A 16,876-nucleotide genomic window follows, 5' to 3' on the forward strand; every position below is an offset into this window, starting at 1 on the left:
CCCTGGCTCATTAAGGATTTATTGTGCACCCTGTTGCACTCAGGGCTCAAAAGCAGTATTTATTAACCACTCTTGTTTGCTCTTTGTGGATAAATGTTTCCCATCTTCTATTTTACACATGAGGACATTAAAAGCCCAAATAGAGGGCTTGTGACCACGTTGGGAATCACAGCAAGATGAGGCTAGAAACTGAGAACCCACTTCTAGGGCCAGGGTCTCAACAATAGTGACAAATCCTTTTCTGGTGAAACCACTTCTTTTCTTTTCTTTCTTTCTTTTTTTTTTTTTTTTTTTTTTTTTTCCCTTTCTTTGCCACTGAGCATCCCCAGTCCTTTTTTATTTTGTGACAGGGTCTTGCTAAGTTGCTAAGGGTCTCAAGAGTTGCCTAGGCTGGCCTTGAACTTGTGGTCCTCCTGTTTCAGCCTCCTGGGTTGCTGGAATTACAGGTGTGCATCACTGCACCCTGCAACTTTGTGATGATTTCTCTGTTTCTTTCTTGTGCAAGCCCAAATCATTGAGGCTGTTCTTAATCACATTTATTGTTGTGTCTTAGTCCTTGATTGAAAGCTACTGAATACCGAGGTGATTGCAATGCAGGAAATTAGAGGAAGCCAGGCCTCCAAGAAAAGAAAGTAATACTAGTTATCATTTATGGTATAAAGAGGAGGCAAAGCCATTGTGTACAACTAAAAAGATTTGGTTTTATACATCCTCCTTGTAGTAACATTGTTGCTCATTTGTGAAAATCATTCCACTTGTAAAGTTAACCACCCATTAGTGACTAGGAACTGTTCCCACTAATTGGTGGACTCAAGGGGAAAGCAACATAGTTAGAGGTTGGAGTAATGGACCAGGTGCCCTTGACTTCTATTTCTGGTTCCTTCTCTAACTTGCTGTGTGGCCCTAGGCCATTTCCCCTCATTTCTCTGGACCTCATTTTCCCCAAGAAAATTTCCCAGCCACTCTTCTTGAGGGATGCTAAATGATCAAAAAAACAACATCTGCAGAGTTTTTAAAAGATGTCTGGATGAAGGCATTAGAACGGCCTTGATTTAGTAGGTTTTAATTAATAAATTTTTCGATTATTGATAGAACTACACAGTTGAGCTTTTAATTAGCTCCACAAGCATAATTGGCCATGGGAGTGACACATAATCCTAAGGGAACTAGCCCAGGCCTAAGGATGATCATTATGAGTGTCCCATGGGTCTTTACGTGGAGTTGCAAAGTGCAGTGACATCTTTAAGTGGTGGCTGGCGTATGATGGCTGCCTGGATAGCCAAGAGAAGGAGGCTCCCCTGTAGTGGTTCGGAGGATGAGGGACTGTCCTGGAGCCAGTGCAGTCAGACCCACCTTTTCCTGTTGCTAAGAGGGCAACAGGATCGAGCATCTTTTGTTTGCTAATTTGCTTATCGTTTTTGCTCTGACAGCCACAGAGGGAGTGTTGAGCAGGCAGGGGCTCCCAACTGTGGGCACAGGAATGAACAGAAACACCCCAGGCTCCAGGAAGAGCCCAGTGACACCTGGCCCTAGCTGCCAATAGCAGCTGTCCCTGCCCTCTCCGTCTCTGCTGTCTTCATACTCCCACTCACCAGTGTGCCCAGCTCCCCATCTCTGCCCCCTCCTCTAAGTGAGGAGAAAAGGATCCTCAGCCAGCATGCCTGGGACCCTTCTCATGTCCAGTGCAACAATCCCATCCTGAAAAACTATCCCAACATTCATCTCACTCCCACCCTCCCTTCCCAATATTTCATTTGCAGAATGAAAAACACACATAAAAAATAGTGCTTAAGGCAGACATCAAGGGAAATGCATTGTGCTGCTCCCTGTTACAAACATTCCTACCGACACATCATCCTAGGGACATGCCTGGGAGTCAGAACTCCAGGGTTCACTGCTGAGAACAGCAGCCAGAGGCAGAAGCTGTCCCGGGGCAGCCACGGTGGCCGCAGACAGAGGGACCGCAGCAAGCCCAGATGGTTTTGTTTGGGCCCCTTGGCAGACTCAAGGATCTCCACGCTGAACAGCATGAGGGACCACTTAGAGCAAAGGCGTGGTTTTTGTTTTATTTTGCAAGGAGTTAGGGAAGAAGGGGTTGCCAGGAACCGACCCTCTGAGCATTCTGCTCTGGGTTTTTTATCCGGGAGCTTCAAACGAAAGGCACAAGTGGGGTTTTCTCATGCATGCTCACTCCAGGTGCGGCTACCTTTTCTCCTTTTAGGGGATGGGAGAATCCAACCTCCCTGGGTCCTCCTATCACCTTATCCCCCATTGTGCTGCTGAATCCTGGGCAGAGCCTATCAGCACCAGAACCAGACCCAGACCAGCTACATAATTGGCAAGGCTAGTCCAAGATGGAAATGGAGGACCCCTTGATGAAAACTTATTAAAAATTTCAAGGTGACAACAATATAACATTCAGCCAATCACAGGGTCCTTCTGAGTGGGGGATCCTTCAGGTCACACACCCATAAAGTCCCACCCAAGACCCCACTTTGCCTGGTCAAGGTGGGTACAAGAGCATGAGCTGAGGGACCATCAGCCATCAACCGTCACCTCCCTTTCTTCAGAGGAAAGAGGACAGACAGTAGGGTGGGAAAATAAATCTTTATACTTACTTAAAGATTTCCAGCACACAAATAATGCAATTCTCCTTAAACCCCAAGGTCAGGGCTTGAGTTAAGAAATTTAAGAAAAGCCTCCGTCTGGTCATTCTGCAGTTATTTATTTGCCAGCATTGGGGGGAAGTGAGAACAATTAGGAATCAGCAAGATCCAGGTGTGTGAAGTGCTTATTTTGTGCCAGTACTGTGCCAAGGATCTGCTACTGCTAACATCTACCTTAGAGGGCCCTTTATTCCCATTTTATGGATGGGAAAACCAAAGTTAAAGGAGATGCTGCAACTTGCGCAAGGTCCAGCAACGTGGAAGCATGGGAGCAGATTCCAAATGTCTTAGTCAAATTCCAAAGCCTTGGTGCCTGGCCATGTCACTCTATGTGCCACCTGCCAGTGAAAAGGCCAATGTCATGGAACATATTAGTTCTGGTGTTTTTGTGACTATGATGAAGTTCAGGTGAAATGTCCATAAAAACCTAGCAGCCATGGATCAGAGAGGAACTCTGGGTGTTTCCACTGCAGGATTCACAGTGACAGAGCATCCAAGGGGAACCCTTGATGTGATATTTGAATAATAAAGACCCTACTAAGGCAGCATGGACACAAAACTGTCTGAGCCAGTGCATGGCTTTGATTCACTTGCTTTCCTTCAGATGTCTCTCCACTCACTTGGAATTGACGCTTAAAGAGAAAGAGAAGTACAGTTTCCTTGGGTTTCAGGTACGATGCACACTGAGCTGCTGACGGAAGAGGTAGCTCTGTAGGAAGAGACAGTTGCTATCTCCATCTTATCACTTAGACAGACAAAATAATTTTAAAATTTCAGAGAGGAGACTGTAAAGAAAAAGATGCAGCCATCCTAAAAACTGGTTTCATTCCAGCTTAGCTGTACTTGGATGGTGAGCCCATTGGCCAGGCATTGACCAGCAGCATTCTGAGCCTGAGAAAACAGGGTGATCTGATGTAGGGAAAAGGCCCTCACATCTTTAAGGTGGAGGAAACAGAGCAGGTCAAAGAGGACCAGGAGCCTCCATTCAGAGGTCTGTGGGTCTGGAATGAGACCCAGAGAAAGAGGGATCCCAGGGAAGAATGAGAACAGTATTTCTGCTCTATTTCAGCAAAATAAAGTCACATTCTAAGTTTATGGAAGGGGATACAACATCCATCAATATAAATGCAAACATGTGGGCGCTTGACTTTATCCTCAGGACATTTCCCAGAGGGTGAAACAACTTTCATTTTCATCCAGTGAAAGGAACCTCATTCCTAGAGCAACTGGATGCAGCCCTAATTGCTTCCCAACATTACTGTCAGCTTCCTAGTTAACGGGCTGGTTGCTCCTTCTGTTGCAGCAGTGTCCCTCTAGGGACACAACTCTTGCGTTTCTTTGTGCCACAGAAAGAATGGGCATGACAGGCTTATATTGTGATCTTGAGTTGCCAGCCCCTAACTAAGGTCCCGGCAGCCTCCGCCCTTTGCGAGCGCGTCGGAGGCTCTTGCACATTAGCGGGCAGGAAGTGGAGTCCCGATGGGAGGCTGGGAATTTGAACGCCTTCCCATTTCAGCACTTGAGGGGAGGAAGCGCGGCTCGGCACTCCACTCCGCATGCACAGATGGCTCCCGCTCCCCTCTGAGCGCCCGGTGCTCTCGGCCTCCTCTCCCTCCTCCTCTCTGCGCTCCCTTCCCCTCCCCCGTCCTTGGAGGGAAAAGTCTGCGGAGCTGGGAACTGTCTTGAGAATTCAACAAAGGCGAACCAAAGGGGAGCAAGTGGAAAAGAACTTGTTTTGTTCCCGTTTAGAAACCTGCAGGAAAATCCACACCCACGGTGCCTGATTTTGAACGGAGAGCTGCTGTGTGTGTGTGTGTGTGTGTGTGTGTGTGTGTGTGTGTGTGTGGTTTCAGGCACAGGCGGAGGAGCACAAACAACTGCATGGTCTCTGCTTTGATAAGGAAACTGCCAGCTGTCGAGAAAGTTAACCAGCAAAGAAGGGATAACGCTGGGAAGCCAGCACTTCTGAGTTTAAACTACACTGTTTTCTGTCCAGATATTCCAATGGAGGCAATTGGAAAACCTGTATTTCAGAGAAAAGAAGTTTTCCGTGGAAGTTCATGACCCCCGCAGGTAAGCTTGAAAAGACCTTTTCTTGGGATTGCCTGGCATATTATTTATATTATTATTGGGGGGCTGTCATTGTTCAAGTTCAGTTTGGGGTGGGGGAAGAGGATGGTGAATCATGAGAACCGGGTTCAAATCAGAATGTAAAGCTTTGTTGGTAAATGCCGTGGGTTCAAGCACTTGTGTGTGTGTGAGAGAGAGAGAATGTATGAAATTAGCAATTCCATGATTGCCTCATCTGTGTGCATGTGTGTGTGTGTGTGTGTTTGTGTGAGTCTATTGCACGCCACAGTGCTGGAGGGAAGCTTTGTGGCACTCTGTAACAAACACCAAATTTAACCGGGCAGTGGCCTAAGTCCTTTTAGGAAGCTTTTGCCAGAGAAGAGGCTGAAGGGTCCCTTGTCAGAGCAGTTGAAAGTGAGTGGTTCAGGCAGGACAATCAGAAGGAATCTGTCACTGAAGCAGTTGTGCTCAACTGTTTTATTCCAGGAGCTATAATTTTAGCATGTTAGCATTGTGGGTGGATAAGAAAGAAATACAATTATTTCCCCCGCCACCCCACTCTGTACCCCGGAGAGCACCAGGGTAAAAGATCCTTGTTCCAAGTCAGATGCCAGACAATAAGGGCCCAGTTAGGACTGCAGCAAGCTGGCTTGGAAGGGGTCGGGGCAGCTCCTGCCCTCTGCTTTTTCTTTGTCTGTTGGCGGTCCTAAAGTTGCAGGCAGCCCATAAGCAGCAGCAGAATTCCCTAGGATCAGGGCCGACACATAAGAATAAATCACTTTACTCAAGTCTGAAAATGGATGGACAAGAAGAAGATAGCCCTGGAAAGGCAGGAAAAAGAGCAGACGCTTTAGAGAAGCCTCGGTGGACTTTAGGTGCTGTTGACACCTACTTCTGGGCTTGAGAAGAGTTGGCACCAGTCCCACCTCACACAGGGCTTCTGTTGTACAAGACAAGCTGCTCTCTGGACACTGAGATGTCACCCACAATGAGAGAGCTGAGGTTTGTGCAGTAGCCTGAATTTCTGCTGCAAGATGACCACTCAGAACTCATGCACTGCTCACCTCACCATTTAATCTGCTTGAAGCAGCCTCTTGCATAGGTGAGAGCTTCTCCCTGCCCCACAGTCACTACAGGTCCAGAAGCTGGAAACCCTTCTAGAGCTTCCAAGTCTCTGCAGTCAGGTTAGATGGTATCATCAGCAGAAGGACAGTTCATTCAGCATTTTGCAGGGTCCTGGGACTGTTTTTACCGTCTGAAGACTCCTCCGCAGACACACATACGCATCTGCAGGCCAGGAGGGAGAGATGTATACCAAAAATAGAATCCAGCCAAGAAGAAACTCACTGTTATTTTTTCAGGTGAACTGTATTGGACCAGATTCCTAGGCAGATGAGTGGAGGGGAAACAAGTGTAAAAAAGGGCAAAATGAATTCTGCTGCCATGGGTCAGATGCAGAAAAAGTAAAAATTAACTAAAAATTGGACAATCTGAGGAGCTGTGCATAGGAAATAGATTCTCCATGCCTATGTTGGGAATTCTGCTAACTCAGAGGCACCTTGGACAAATCCATTAATGGTGTGTGTGTTGTGGGGGCACATGTGTTCTCTCTACATCCATCATCCTATTAGTGATGTAATACTAAATCCCTTTTCCAAGGTCCAGGGCTATGGGAAAGGGTACAAACCTCATATATCACCTTTAAGTGATCTTGAGCTTATTCAGCAGAAGGGATCAATTCCATGTGCTTTGAGTTGAGGTCCTCTTCCTTATAACTTCTGGCATGGTTGGGGAGACAAGCAGAAGAATGAATGAACCCTGGGGGGGTTTACAGTGTGTTCTGCATCCTATAGACATCCTCTCACTGCAACCCAGGAAATAGGCCCTACTATTAGTCCTGTTCTGTGTGTGAGGCACAGGATTGAAGTGACCTGCTCTAGTTACAAATAGCTACTATGTGGTACCGACAGGGTTTGAACCAGAAATCTTGGGCCAGAGCTCATGTTCTTTCTGCTACATTATAAAGAAAGTACGGGTGCCAAGTGCCAAATGGCACAGAGTGTAAATGCTGAATGAGCTGCTCAGGAGAGGTCTTCTGAGGAGAGATCTGAGCGGAACCTGGAAGGGTAACTAGTATTGAGGCCCTGAGGTGGGCCCTCAGGGAGCTACCGTGTCAGGTGGGTGTTCCTCAACTGAGGAAATGAGGTGAGGGAGGGAGGACCCAGTATACACAGAGGAGGGAAGGGAAGGAGCCCAAAGTGGCAGCCTGAGCTTGGAGTGCAACCTTCTTACCTCTGGAAAAGTAGCCCAGAGTTCACCACGTTCTCCTAGAAGTGGGCAGGATGGTCAAGGGAGCAAGGAAAGAGGCCTAGGGAAGTAAAAGCCCATTTTGGCTTCAGCTGGAAAGACCCGCTCTGCAGATGCCCAAGAAAAGGGAATTGCTTCCGGTTGGCTACTTCAGAGCCTGAGGCAGTGCTGCTGCCAGGCCTTCTGCCTCAGCCAGTGGTCCCCTCTTCCATGGCCTGGTGGAGCAGTTTAGGTTAGATGTGTCCTCCTGTTGCTTATTGCCTTGCTTTTTGGGAGCAGGAAAGGTTCATATGATGCCCTTACCTTATCATGGTGTTCAGGGTCAGCTCCTCCCCCAGGCCAGGAAGGGAGTGGGAGCCAAGTTGATAGGATGGAAAGTGCCCGATAAAATCATGTAACAAAGATGTCCTTTGTGGGAAACTGGGACGACAGGGACATCACTCAGGGCCAAGGGTACTTTCTGAGTGAATGAGGATCCCAACATTTGTCCATCCCCTCAGGGCACAGGATATGCACTGAACTGCAAACCCCCATACAGCCTCCTACCTGCCTTGGTTTCTGCCAGATTGTGTAGGTTTGCAGATACTATTTTGATTCTAAGGTTGGGGGAAAATAGAAAAGTCAGGGGGGTGGGAAGGGCCTGAGAGGAGAGATGAGTGGAGGACATAAATTAATGTAAGAGCCAGAGAAAGACTCGTATCTGGTTTATGTGCTTCCACAGAACCAGCACCCCACCATCCCTGATGAGTCACAAACTCTTCCTCATTTGCCTGAAAAAAGCAGCTCTTACCACCTTGATGAAAATATACATCAAGTTTCTTTTCCTTTCTTTTCCTCTCTACTTTGACTTTTTTGAGGAAAAACAAAATTTTTTTTTTTTTTTTTTTTTTTTTTTTTTACTGTTGTTTGTTTGTTTACTCCAAGGAATAACAATTTAGCAATTGTCATGGAAGCCAAACTGGGAGCTCAGGTCACAGTTCCTTTTCAAATCCACAGAGACCCCCAGGGTTCCCTCCTCTTGCTCACTGCCTCCTTTTCTGTTACTTTCAGCCCTGTGCTGTTTCATGCTCTGGCATCCTTTTTCCTCTTAACTTTTGTTTGAACCTGAAGGAGGAAAAACCTGCCTAGAATCAGATTTCTAACCACCAGACTTGAATTTCTCCTTAAAAGTTGGTATGAAGAAGACCCACTGTTAAATCTTTAGCCTCCAGAGTAAGGTGATAGGAGCAACTTTTACTTCTTTTCTTCCAGGGAAAATTGGCCATGGGGGAAAATGCTATTATTCACAAATCCTAATGACCCCACATTTCTTCTAAATTCGATTTCATAGTCTTGAGAACAGTTTTCTTTTGATGTACAGGTCGAATGCCCCCCCCCAACCCCTCTATAAGGATGTACATTCAAACACATGTTCTCAGATTTCACTTGTTCTCTTTTAATCTGCCTGTCCTGTAAAGCATACTTCATTGAGAACATGACCACGTGATTCTGTTTCTCCCCAAATTTCAGTACCTTGTGGACATGTTGATTGAGATTAATGTTGTTGCCCATTTTGATTTTTAAGGACCAATTGCTCCTCTGTCCCATACATACTCCATATGGGCTTATCTCATTTACATGGAGGTAAGGGAATCACCTGGCTCCTTCCTCCTTGTCTTCCCTCTCCTGATTCTTTATAGCCTCCTGCTCTCTGGATATATTTGAAACTGATAACCAGACCTTGCAAGGGGCATCAAACTGGAGTGCTGTAGAAAGTTATTTCCCTCCAATGCTGTGGCCTGTGGCCATGAGGAAGGAATGTGTTCATCTTCACCATAGGCAGCATTGCCTGGTTAGTAAAGAGCACCTTCAAAGGCTTTTTTCTGTCTCTGAGGTTTGTCTTGGCCCAGTGCCACAAGCTGAAGATCAGAAAGGACCATCCAGTGACCTAGAATGACCCATCTTATCCTAGACAAGACAGAAGGTTGGCTGAATCCTAAGCCCTGAGGAGTCAGTTTCCCTACCTACACCCAGGGATGCCTCAGTGTGTGTGTGTGTGTGTGTGTGTGTGTTCCTGCACACGCCTTTGTTTGTGTGAGCTCATCTGTCACCTTTATGCCAGAGTTTTTAAGTCCTAATGTGTTCTCACTAAAAGCTGTTGACTGATAAATGACTTCTATCCTCATAAACAAGGTTGAAACTTGTGATTCTTGCTTTCCCAGGGCTTCAGTGACCAGGAGGACTTTTGGGCACAGTGGTATTGCAGTGCACACCTGGTATGCGTGTCCGGCATTAATCAAGTCCATTTGGGCTATGGCTATTAGCCAACACCAGTTCTATCTGGACAGAAAGCAGAGTAAGGTAAGTGACCAAGCCTTTCACCAAGCTGTGAACTGGCCTTGGGGCAGTAGTTTAGGGATGGGAATGGATGGGCGGGGGAGTCCCTGTGTCCTTGGCCCAAGACTTGCACAGGTGTGGACTTGTCTCTCAAGGCTATAGGTGGGAGGAACGAGACTAGTTCTTAAAGGGCACATTCCATGCAATTTGGTCACGAGTGGCCCAGCCACCATCAGCTGCTCAGGAGCCACTACAACCAGGTAGGGCCTTCTGAGGAATTCTGAACATGCTTTTGGACCTCTGGAGACTCTCGCAGGAACAAGCAGTCCAGCCCTTTTTGGTGTTTAAACAGTGACATATTGTTTTATTTTCGAAGATTAAAAATAAAGAGGAAGAGTTCTCAACTAATAGACACCACCTAACTGTTGAGGGTAATTGCTGTGAAAAACCCTGCAGGCTTTTCCAACTGCCAACTCCATTTTTAAAAATGCAAAACTGGAAACGTGAAAAACAAAAAAAGCAGCAGCAACAAGTCTGTTTCCCTAAGGTGGACCCAGAGCCTCAGGCATAGTAAACAGTCATCCGTCCAGGGAGATTTCACCGCCCCCCAACCCAGACTTGGGGCTGCGTTTTCTGGTGGGTGGGAGAATGACGTGTCCTTGGTTCACACGCGGCTTCTATCAACACTCTGCCCCCTCGTCCTCTACCAGATCTCCTGTACCCTCAGGCAAAGGCCCTGCCAAGATGGGTCCTCCACTTTTCCCAGGATCCTGTGGCTTGGGTTGTTTGAAATACAGAGTAAGAACAGCCTTGGCCCTGGGCAAGTGGACTCCACTATCCAAGGGAGCTTCTCTCCATTGACTTCTCAGGAGGAGGAGGCAGGACCCTGATCATTGGATTGGTACCCTCTGGGGCTCTTTCTCTTTTGTCTGTTTTCCCTTATTGTGGGTGAAAGCACCCAGAAACCACTCCAGACACGGGAACTCACACAAGAGATTTTTATTAAGTGAACAGGCAGAGTGTCTGCCTACAGGGCAAAAGAGAGAGAAAGAGAGAGAGAGTGTGTGTAAGAGAGAGAGAGAGGAAGGAGGAGGAGGAGGAGGAGAGAGAGAGAATGGAGGAGGAGCCATTCTTAAGTAGTCGAATTTCACGGGCTAATAGCAATTGGATCAGTCACTGGCAAGGAGGTTCAAGGGCTAACAATCTGAACCAATGACTGACAAGGAAGTTCGCAGGCTAGCAATCTAGGTTGTAAAATGATGTTTGGTGGGGGGAAGATTACAAGCAGCAGCAAAATGGCAGATCTGATGCCAATAGTAGGTTTCTGTTTCCTGGAGGAGAAAGTTGGACTGAGTGGGAAATAAAGAGATAGTACAGGTAGAAACAAAGCCACACCTTCCTTCAGTCCTAATATAGTTTTAAATCAGGGCCCCTCCCCCTGCCTTTTTTTTTTTTTTTTTTTTTTTTGGTACCTGGGCACTGAATCCGGAGGCACTGATCCACTGAGCCTCATCCCCAGCCCTTCTTTTTTTAATTTTTTTTTTTTTTTTTTTTTTAATTTTGAGGTAGGGCTTCTCTAAGTTGCTGAGGCTGGCCTTGAACTTATACAGATCCTCCTGCCTCAGGTTCCCAAGTCACTGGGATTCCAGGCATGCACCACCATGTCCAGTTTCACTTTCTCCTTTATAAAGCATTGTTTCCTTTTCTAAATCTTCTTGGTCTCTTTTTTGGTCACTTTCTGGGGTGACTGAGTCCAGGGAGGAACATTTTTGTAGTTGGAGTCATGAGCCTTCCAGAGCTCTCCAGGTGTTGACAGGCCTTGGCACAGGAATCTGAAGCTCAGTTAGATCAAAAGAAACAGGGCCAAAAGGTTTTGACTCATGCTACACATTGAGACAGCCAGTGATGCCAACAATTTGCTCTCTAGTGGCAAAAGCTGGAGGTCAACACCTTGCAACACCTTTGAACATGGATTCAACCTCTGTATTGTTCTGTCATGGGATGGCGAGGAGTAGAGGGTTGGGCAAGTCTCTTGGACCCCACTGCCAGTTTCTTTCGAGGACAGACCACCCACACAGTGGTACCACAATTTTGAAAGGGAGAAAGAAATACCACATTTTGAGTGATGGATAGTGCGACAGGGAGGCCCCCGCTCCCTGTGCTGTTTTCTGCATGGAGTCTCCTGGATGGCTCAAGCAGCTGGCCCGAGTGTGACCGTTCTCAAAGGTGATCCTACCCTGCATGTGGGAAGGCTGCTCAGCAGGTTTCAGGTCAGCCATGAAGCAGAGAGTGAACCTCAGGAAAGAATGGTCACAGATCACTTATTAACAAGAACATCTCTTAAGAGGCAAAACGAAATGCCCACAGCATTAGGAAGGACTCAGCTGTCCCTCTCTGTAACCCCGAGGAACAGAAGAAAAAGCCCACACTCCCAGGAGCAATGGAATTTTGTCCCAGAAAACCTTACATGCTCACAAATATCCCAAAGCCCTTTCACTTCTCCGAGGAACGAACCCTCAACCCCCAGAGACAGGTAAGGAAAAGTTCCCCTATTTGGAAGTGGGAGGACTCTGTTTTCCAGCACCATGACCTTGGGCAGGTCTTTCATCACTTGTGCTTTGCTCTCCCCAATTAGAGAACAGAAAAGGAAATTCCTGACCTAAATTAGTAATTGGTCAATGACACAATGTTTGTGAAATTGCTTTAGGAAGTATGTGCTGTCTCTTATTAACATCATTATTAATCTATTGTACTGTTCTCCTGGCCAATGTGTGCGTCAAGTTTAAAATCTCTAAAAGGTCCCCAAGTTAAATCAGAGGTGATGAAATTCCTCCTAGGAATCACAGCACCTTTCCTTTCTGGAAGGCAGTTCTTTATAGAATAGTGATGTGATCCATCTCCAGTGGGCAGCACAGGCTCTGAGTGAGTGATGGCCAACAGGCCTTCGAATGAAAAGCTTTAAATATTTCTGGCCAGCCAGTGTGGGCTGGCATCTGGCAGGGCTTCCCACTCTACTTATAGGGCCGTGCCAACCATTCCTTTCTCTGAAGTGCTTCAGCAAAGCCCAGGCCTCCCAAGTGATGTTTATCAACTCCAGAGAGACAAGTGCGGTCTAGTGGTTTGAGTCAGCAAGCGGGGTGGCCAAGATTCTCATGTTCTTTCCTCACACTCGGGTACTTCCTTCTTTAAGGGGCAACATGCCGTCTCTCTCTCTCATTCTCTCTCTCTCTCTCTCTCTCTCTCTCTCTCTCTCTCTCTCTTTCTACCCTTCCATGCCCCCCCATCAGCTCTCCACACATGTGCATAAAGAGACCCTTTCACCTTCCAAGGTAGGGCGAAGGGAGTCCGTACTAGTTGGTTTTCCATGGTTCATTCAGTATGAGAAACTCAACAGGCACTAAATACAATTGGTAACTTATATATGCTGACCCCAAAGATCCGAAATGTTGTCAGTGAGATTCCAGTAACCTCTGCAGCCTGGAGCCAAGGAATGTCCTGTGGACTTGAGAGGAAAATATTTGAAAATATTTGAAACAATTTCATCAAATTGTTTAGATGAAACATTCGACACTTTCCCTCTGAACTTAGAGTGGGGCCTTCTGGAATTGACCCCCAAATGCAAATGTCTTTCCTCCTTATTCTATTTTTTTTTTCTTTTTTAAAAATCTAGTCCGTTATCTTTATTCCATCTGGAATCAAAAGCAGAGAGACTGCATGGTAGAAAAAATTAAATCTTGCTCACAGAATATCAGCCTTTAAACTGAGGAATGCTAATAGGGCAAGACTTTCAGAGAAAGACATACGGAAGTCTGGAGGCTTCCGGGTTGCCACAGAGACTTGACTGTGTAAGGAGAAGATGTCCCCAACAGTGCTCATTTCCTCTTTGTTCCTTTTATGTGTGTGTGTGTGTGTGTGTGTGTGTGTGTGTGTGTGTCTCTCTCTCTCTCTTAAGACTGTTGGGTCATCGTGATAACTCCATTCCATAAAGTTTCTAAAGCTTTCTAAGAATTTGGTCTCTCTTATAAAGGGCAACTTTGTTCCCTTTCCGTATTTTTGTTTTCCACCTCTGAGACTGATGTGCAGCAGGAGCAGGGGGGCAGATTTTCCATGTGAATAATGAGATCCCTAAAATACCAGGTGGAGCCATCAATCTAACCTCATTTAGCAAATTACTTCCAGGCCTCAATTTATATCCTATTCCTATTGCAACGGCCTTGACATATATTATCTAACTTAGCTCTCATTTCACCTCTGTGACGTGGGCTCTCAGATCTCCAAGTTACAAACAAGAATCTGAGGATCAGAGAGGTCAAGGGTCAAGTTCACCAGAGATTAACTGGGAAGAGTTGGGATTCTAACCCAGCTGTCTCTGGCTTCAGACCCCAGGCCTTTCCCACCATTCGGCACTGGTTTAGGTTGTCCTGTGTTACTGTTACATAACTGGCTAAGTGCAGGCTCCTTTTGTTAAAACATGGGTCTTGATAATAGAGTATAGTGCAGAAAGAAAGGAAGTAATGGATTGTGCTCTCGTTGTGCTTGCTCGAGGATAAAGCACAACCAGATGGGTGCTGTTGATATGCCAGGTCAAGGTCTTTCCTGCTTTCTGCTGCAAGCCAAAACTCTGCAAGGGCTGGCAGCTGGGATTGCTTTATGAATAAGGGGACCCTAACCTGAGGACTCTGACCTGGTTCTAAATGCAAAGGAAAAAGTCCAAGTTAGAAAGAAGACTTAAGTCTACATTGAGGAATGACCAGTGTGGGGAGATAGAGAAGGAAAACCAGTTCATACCAGGTGAACAAAATAAGTCAAAAGCCTCAAGAGTTTCCTCTGGCTCACAGACCTTTGTCTTGCTAACAGAAGGAAAGTGCCTGAGGCCGGAAGTTGTGGTCATTCACCAGTGTGGACAACAACACTGAGGCCAGAGGAAGGGCACCTCCTTGGAGTCTCAGACTGCTTTTGCAGGACAAATGCAGGCCTCTGAGCTGACACCTGGACCTGACAGCCTTTCCTAAAAACAATCACTTTTAGGGACATAATTGTGAATGTAGAACCCTTTTTGAATTATTCTTCCTTACTGTGTTCTTTAGCCACATGATGCTAATTAACATGTAGACTGGAGTTTGAGCTATAGAATGAAGGCTCTGGAACCTACATGTAGGTATCAAAATAGATGCCAAGCACATGCCAGAAGTTTCAGGTAGTGCCCAAGTGTCCACGTGAGCAGTTTTTCTAAAGGCTCCTCACCTCATACTCTGAGACTGCAGATACAGGGCGCTGACACTTCAGGCAAACTTTCCAAGGTCACGTGGATGACAATTGAAGAGGTCTTAATCATTGCACAATTTATTGGAATTTCTTGAATTTGTTTCACCTGTCTCTTATGTCATTAAAAAACTGAAAAATATTTTTTCCTCCATGTTTAAGTACAACATAATTATAGTCACTACTTTTTATTGATTGCTGTGTCAGGCAGAGAAGAAAGGAGAGAAGGGAAAGGGAGGGGAGGGAAGGAACGCCCCATACACATCTCACCTCCTGTGACCCCAACTACCTTTGTGTGGTAGGTAGTTTATAGTTAGGAATAATGAGACTCATGAGATTAAGTAATTTTCCCCAAATCCAGATTCCGAAACACGTGCTCATAAGTACTACACAGTCCAGCCCACAGGAGCCCAACCTGTGACATTCCTTCGTTTGTGTAGCTCTAAGCCTCCTCTGCTCCGTCAGAGTGGTGGTGATTAGTGATAGGGCCGAGGGACACAAAGATCAAGAGGCTGCAGATCCTGGGATGAGTCACTTTGCTGAATTTCAGGACGACGAGTGACTTCTGTCCCCTCTTTGAGAGGACTGTCCCTCCGTGACCTGCTTGTCCTTCTGTTCCAGTCCAAGATCCATGCAGCACGAAGTCTGAGTGAGATCGCCATTGACCTGACGGAGACTGGGACACTGAAAACCTCAAAGCTGGCCAACATGGGGAGCAAGGGGAAGATCATCAGCGGCAGCAGCGGGAGCCTGCTGTCCTCAGGTAAGCCTGGCCTGCGAAGAACCTTCTGGAGAATGTGAGAGAAACCCTCCTTATTGTCATGGGGCTCAACCCTTGGGAAACCTGGGGACAGCCATGGCACAGGTAGCCACCTGGCATGCTTGCCAGAAGCTGGCTTTGTTCCCCACCAAGTTTGGGGCCAAATGGGAATCTGAGAAAAATGCCCAAAAGTATCCAAGGCAGTCGGGTAGGGGCGGTGAGGGGAGAACCAGTGTGTCCACATCATGTAGGGCAAACTGCTGGGCACACACAGGTCTCTTCAAGAACCCCCAGAGCCTTTCAGAATACTGTCTGTCCTGATGGTCGAGTCGACCTTTAGGACTGTCAACTGCCAGGGCAGAAAGCAGGGTTCTCTCTGCATCTTCAAGGGAACATTGCAACGAGGAGGAGTGGAGGTCAGGATCTGGTGCTGAGACACATACTCTCTTCCCTCCTTGGGACTTTAAAAGGTGTAGGTTGCTCCTACTCAGGGAGGCAAGGAGAGTCTGGCCACCACCGGACATGACAGAAAGAGAAATGCCTGTCATCTCCAAAGGTCAGGAGACCTGGTTCTGCTCTTTCTGAGAGCCTTGGGTTTGTGATTTTGCCATTCGATTTTGAGGAGACAGAGAACTCTGAGCTCCCATATCTGGCTGACTTGAAGAGCAGGAATGCCTTCTGCTGAAAGGATAGGAAGAGACGTGAGCCGGAGGAGGGCAGGGAGAGAGGAAGGGAGCAATGATTTGGAAATGCGAGAGCAGTGTGACTGAAGGTTACTCCCAAGGCCACATGGTTAAAAGCTGATTGATCTAGGGAGCCGCATCACCTTGTCTCTGAGCCAGGAAAATAAAGCAATAAGTTTTCAACCCACCTCATCTTCCAGGGTCATTGTCTAACTGTAGATAGTGACTGCAACAACAACACATTTAGAAAGGAAAAGACAAGAGAAGAAGGGGAGCTGAGAGCTGGCCAGTAGGCTTCTGGGCTGGTGGTGTCCAATCAGAGCCAGGAAAAAGTTTAAAATTGAAGAACCGGGGAGAGGATGGACGCCCTTCCTGCGTGGAGAGGTGGCTTTACCACAGGACTGCGGAAGCAATAAGCCCAGGGCCCTCTGTGGATGGGCTGAGGCCCTGGCAGGGCCCTGGCAGTGTGTTCACGTGCTCATGCATTTTGTAAAATCGACTACATTTGTGTATTGTCTTAAACAGCTAACCTTTAGGCTCTGCAAAACCTGGATCTGCATCTGCCAGACCTTCATAGGGTTCACACTAACCTTTCCCTCCCTGGTAGTCTTCAAAATGGTTTCCATACAAAAGAAGGGCCAAATGATCATTCTTTCTAGGTCTTAGTTTGTGAGGAAGATCTTTAGGGAATGTTGTCTTCTTTTATCAGAGAGAATGCTGTTCAAACCTAAGCCCCCTGCCTGGAATTACAGCCACACCCAGGCTCCATTGAAAGGCAAAGGGCGGAGCCAGAGCCAACACCTTGTTTGTCT

General features: G+C 46.8%; 1 protein-coding gene across 5 annotated transcripts in view; it reads left to right on the forward strand.

Moving 5' to 3' along the window:
• Positions 1-16,876, forward strand: part of Frmd4a (FERM domain containing 4A) — a 420,775-nt gene that overhangs the window by 361,732 nt on the left and 42,167 nt on the right. For all 5 annotated transcript variants that reach the window (XM_047520300.1, XM_047520299.1, XM_047520298.1 and 2 more), the window contains exons 12-14: positions 4,663-4,739; positions 9,245-9,383; positions 15,243-15,384. In XM_047520300.1, coding sequence (XP_047376256.1) covers positions 4,663-4,739; positions 9,245-9,383; positions 15,243-15,384 — 358 coding nt within the window. The remainder of the gene's footprint in view (positions 1-4,662; positions 4,740-9,244; positions 9,384-15,242; positions 15,385-16,876) is intronic.

The sequence above is a fragment of the Sciurus carolinensis genome, chromosome 12 (genome assembly GCF_902686445.1).
Source record: "Sciurus carolinensis chromosome 12, mSciCar1.2, whole genome shotgun sequence".
Taxonomy (NCBI): domain Eukaryota; kingdom Metazoa; phylum Chordata; class Mammalia; order Rodentia; family Sciuridae; genus Sciurus; species Sciurus carolinensis.